At 48.2% G+C, this 3,998-nt stretch overlaps 1 protein-coding gene across 1 annotated transcript; it reads right to left on the bottom strand.

Annotated features, from left to right (window-relative positions):
* Positions 1-1,484: 1,484 nt before the first annotated feature.
* On the bottom strand, positions 1,485-3,137 carry LOC124673924 (sphinganine C4-monooxygenase 1-like). The gene is made up of 2 exons (XM_047209974.1): positions 2,874-3,137; positions 1,485-2,173 (listed from the first exon to the last, which is right to left on the bottom strand). The coding sequence occupies exons 1-2, from the start codon at positions 3,099-3,101 to the stop codon at positions 1,607-1,609; spliced, it is 795 nt and encodes a 264-aa protein (XP_047065930.1). The 5' UTR covers positions 3,102-3,137; the 3' UTR covers positions 1,485-1,606.
* Between the last annotated feature and the right edge of the window lie 861 nt (positions 3,138-3,998).

Raw genomic sequence — 3,998 nt, 5'->3', positions numbered from 1 at the left:
GGGAAAACTTGTTGTGTTCATTGATTGAGATTTGAGCATAAGAGTGTTGACCAATTAATTAGCGGGCAACCGGCTTAAAACACCCTCCCGACGGTCATGGAACATGACCGTCACTAGGGCACACACACAGGTAACCTAGCCACCAACACAAACCTTACACACACCGAAGCATTGAGCGTTGTCGACGTTGCACACTACACCTGACCATGGGCAGCCTGGCCCGGCCCAGCCAGAAATTCCCGGGCCAAGCCCGACCCAACCATGCACAGGGCCGGGCCTAGGCCTGATTTTTTGGCCCGTCGGTCAGGTCGAGCCAGGCTTGGGCCTTGATTTTATGTGATTTAGTGAAGAGGCCCAGCCCGAGGTCCGACAGGCTTTCTCTATGATGGGCCGAGCTTGGGCCTATTTTTTGCCCGACAGTCGGGCCGGGCCAGGCCTAGGCCAAGATTGATTTTCCGCGTCGGGCTTTGGTCAGCCCGGCCCAGCCCGGCCCGGCCCGGCCCGAGAAATGTCTAGGTATATTGCACACCGATGTAATTGTTATCACTCCTCGAGCCAACAACTTCAACATTTTCCAAGAACGGCAATCTAAGAAGAAATTGTCGCAACAACCTCGTGAACGACACGTTATCTCATATGAAACATCCAATAGTTCACATAGGTGACTGGTAGCTCCGATTCTATTGACGAGCTCCGAAAAGGAGATGCACATGTCCCACGCTGAAGAAGACCTTCACGGCCAGACCCCGTCGCAAAGCATCGTTGCCGCTCAAAGGACACGGGAGTAGCTCTGACTTCATAGCAGAAGTCCACCATGAAGATCTTGCGAACACGCCAAATAAGAGCCAGCTAGGAAAGCTTTTGTTGGTGGTATGACAAACTGTTGGTGTGGTGCTACTTTATGCAATTTGGCCTGCAATAATCTTTACTGTGTTACCATAGCTGATGCGGTATTAACAGGTTTTCCTGTTAATGCTGCAACCGGCTCATTCCCTCTTCTGTGCAAGTTGTAATGATGTGGTACTGGTTATTTGAGCTTCCGATGGAAAAGGGGTTAAAGCCCAGTTAGAAAATAAAACCTGAAATAAAAAGAATGCAGAGACGTAGTAGTAGTCTGCATCAGTAACAACACGAGGGTATGGGGTAACGTCATTATGCAAGTGCCTGAAGACTGAAATTACTATGATAGATAACTGTATGCACATGGTTGCCAAATGCAGTCCAGCAGAACCACGTTTCTCGGGCTGGCACTGTCACTCGGACAGCCTGGTCCATGAGATATAAGAACAGCTCCGGCATCAACATTGGTTACAGAGACAATGTGCTGGCCAACGAACTGGAGCATAATATATGCCATGCTAACAATATCAGCTCACTTTGTCCATCAGCATGTAGGCCCAGGCACAACCCAGCGGGAACAAACAAATTAATCAGAATGGATCATCTTTTGCTATACCTTGGTACATTATGGCATCCGCACAAAATACTGTTATCTATATGGACAGGAAAAGAATTCTACAACACAAATGTAGTTAGAAAGATCAGAGAGTGTCACAACACGAGCATTGTTCACTAGGGAAGTGAACCTCAAGAGAAAACAAATTGCTTAGTCAGACTTGCTCTGTGCTGCTAGGCTGAGATTAACAGGGCGCGCCTCGAACCCTCCTCCCTTGCGTTCCTCTAGAGTGTATGGCATGTAAGTCCCGAGGATCTTATCCCACATGACGAAAAACGGCTGCGAGAAGTTGTACTTGTTGCCGTAGAGCTGGTGGTGAATGTCATGGTAAGCGCTGTTGTTGCTGAACAAGGCATGAAGGATGTTCCCAGGAAGCCATAGGCCGCAGTGATCATCAACTGTCTTGATGGTTGCGAATGAGAAGAAGAATATGGCCGTCCTAGGAGTCATTCCAGCAACGAGGAAAGAGAGGGCACCACCGATTGTGTCCAGAATGAGGCCCTCAAGGGGGTGGTTGTAGAGAGCACCAAATGCAAACGGAACCACGAGAGTGTGGTGTTTCGAGTGGATATGCTTGTACAAGAACTTGTTGATGTGCATGTATCTGTGCATGAAGTACTGCCATGTGTCCATAACAACCATTGCAATGAGAAATTGCAGTGCTATCACCAGGGCTGGAGGTTGCTTTCTCACGGTACCATTGTCATCACCAATGATCTGCATTTTGACCACATTTCCAGAACTTAACTCATCATTTTGACCACATTTCCAGAACTTAAGTACAGTAATCGTATGAAATTTCATCAGGTAATCATAGGAGCAGTCATAAGAGACATAATTTGTTCAAGGACACAAGTTTTTTTGACTTGTTCTGGAAATCCATCCGTACTATTTTAGACTCCATTTCCTTTTCGAAAGCACACGGATATGAGTGCTGCAATTTACTAAAGAAAGAAAGGATGTTCATGTGAAGCCACCTTTCGATCAACAAAACAAACAGCACAGCATCCAAAAAACAAAATTAAACCTTAGTTTCTTGTCAACAACCTACCCTGTTTAGACTGTCAAGATAAAAATTCTCCAATGTGAATGCGTCCAACAATACTCAGTTTACTTGACAAGTGAGCCTAAGAGCTAATACATGTTCACATCAACATATCAATGCTGATTGTGTTTGCTACTGAGCTATTTTCCATCTAAATATAACCCCAGAAAGTATTTAATAAAAGGTTTGAACTGCCTTCTTTTTTGCATTAAAGAGTTTGAACTTCAGTGAGCAATTGCCTAGGTCTCAATCAAAGCTTATGTTTCAAAGTTGTTCGAGTATGCCACGTGTGATGATGAATCCAGTGGAACGCATCTTAAACTGAATTTGAACTGGGAATGGATGTGAAAACATCCCGAAGAGGATTATTACCGTGAAGAGGAGAAGCGAGACGGCGATTTGGAAGCCCTGCTGCACGAGGACGCCCTTGACGACCGTCGACTTGGTGACGATGTTCTTGGTCTCCTCCTCCCCCTTGGGATGGAGCCGGTAGTTCTCCATCTCCATTCTGTCAAGAAGGATGTACATCCCCGAGTAGAGCCAGTACACCGCAATGGGCACGAATGTGCCGAGCAGCTCGTCGGAGACCGCAAACTCCATCTCAGATTGTCCCCCCAGCTCTCCAAATCTTTACAGCTGCTGTCTCCAATAGTCAGACCCTGCCGCTGCAACAAGGAAGCATTCAATTAAAGGTGGTAACAGATTGGGGGTGAAAAACCTGGGCGAAACACCCCAAATCTTGAATCCTAACGCAGCCTAAATCCTAATACGGCGGACTCCGGCGCCAGTGGGCAGTGGCACAGCCAAAAGAACAGCAAATGCGCAGTCCTGGGACGATTCCGCGAGGCTAGAGCCTCAAGAAAGCATTTTTGTCTGAAGAATCTGACAAATCAGGTCGGATCTTACCAGACCAGAACAGGGAGGGCTCCCGGTCCAAACTCTGTGAGGGCGAAAGAGGAGAAAGGATCCTCGGGCTGCCTCCGCTCGGAGAAAGGCGGAGCTTCTTCAGGCGACTGCTTGAAGCGAGGACGGCAATGCGGTGGCCAGCGAATCCCGGCTAGACCGGAGAGAAATTAAGCTAAGGGGGATGCCGCCGCCCGCCCGGACCCGAGAGGGGAGAAGCAGAGACCGTGTGGGATAGGAGAGGCGAAGGATAATCAGCCGACTGCTCCTATCTGTTCCAGTTTGTACTGATCTGAAATGCCATGGGCGGTCGAAGCTGACTGAATCAAGCTCTGGGTAATTCAACCCTAAAGTCAGAGGAAATAATGCGACCGGCACGCAGACGAGATTCTCTGCGGACTGCGGCCCATTGATTTACCTGGCCGAGAGCACGAGGTTTGACGAAGCCGGTTCCCTATTTTCCCCTGTTTTTCATTTTCTTTAAACCCTTTTTATTTTTAGTGAATAAACATTATCTGGAGGAGACCTCCTCCGCGGCGCTGCCCGTGCAGCGCCCCAGATCGCCGCGGACCCATACCTCATCCGCCCTTCCTC

Source organism: Lolium rigidum, chromosome 1 (genome assembly GCF_022539505.1).
Source record: "Lolium rigidum isolate FL_2022 chromosome 1, APGP_CSIRO_Lrig_0.1, whole genome shotgun sequence".
NCBI lineage: Eukaryota > Viridiplantae > Streptophyta > Magnoliopsida > Poales > Poaceae > Lolium > Lolium rigidum.
This window is presented reverse-complemented; position numbering and strand designations above follow the sequence as displayed.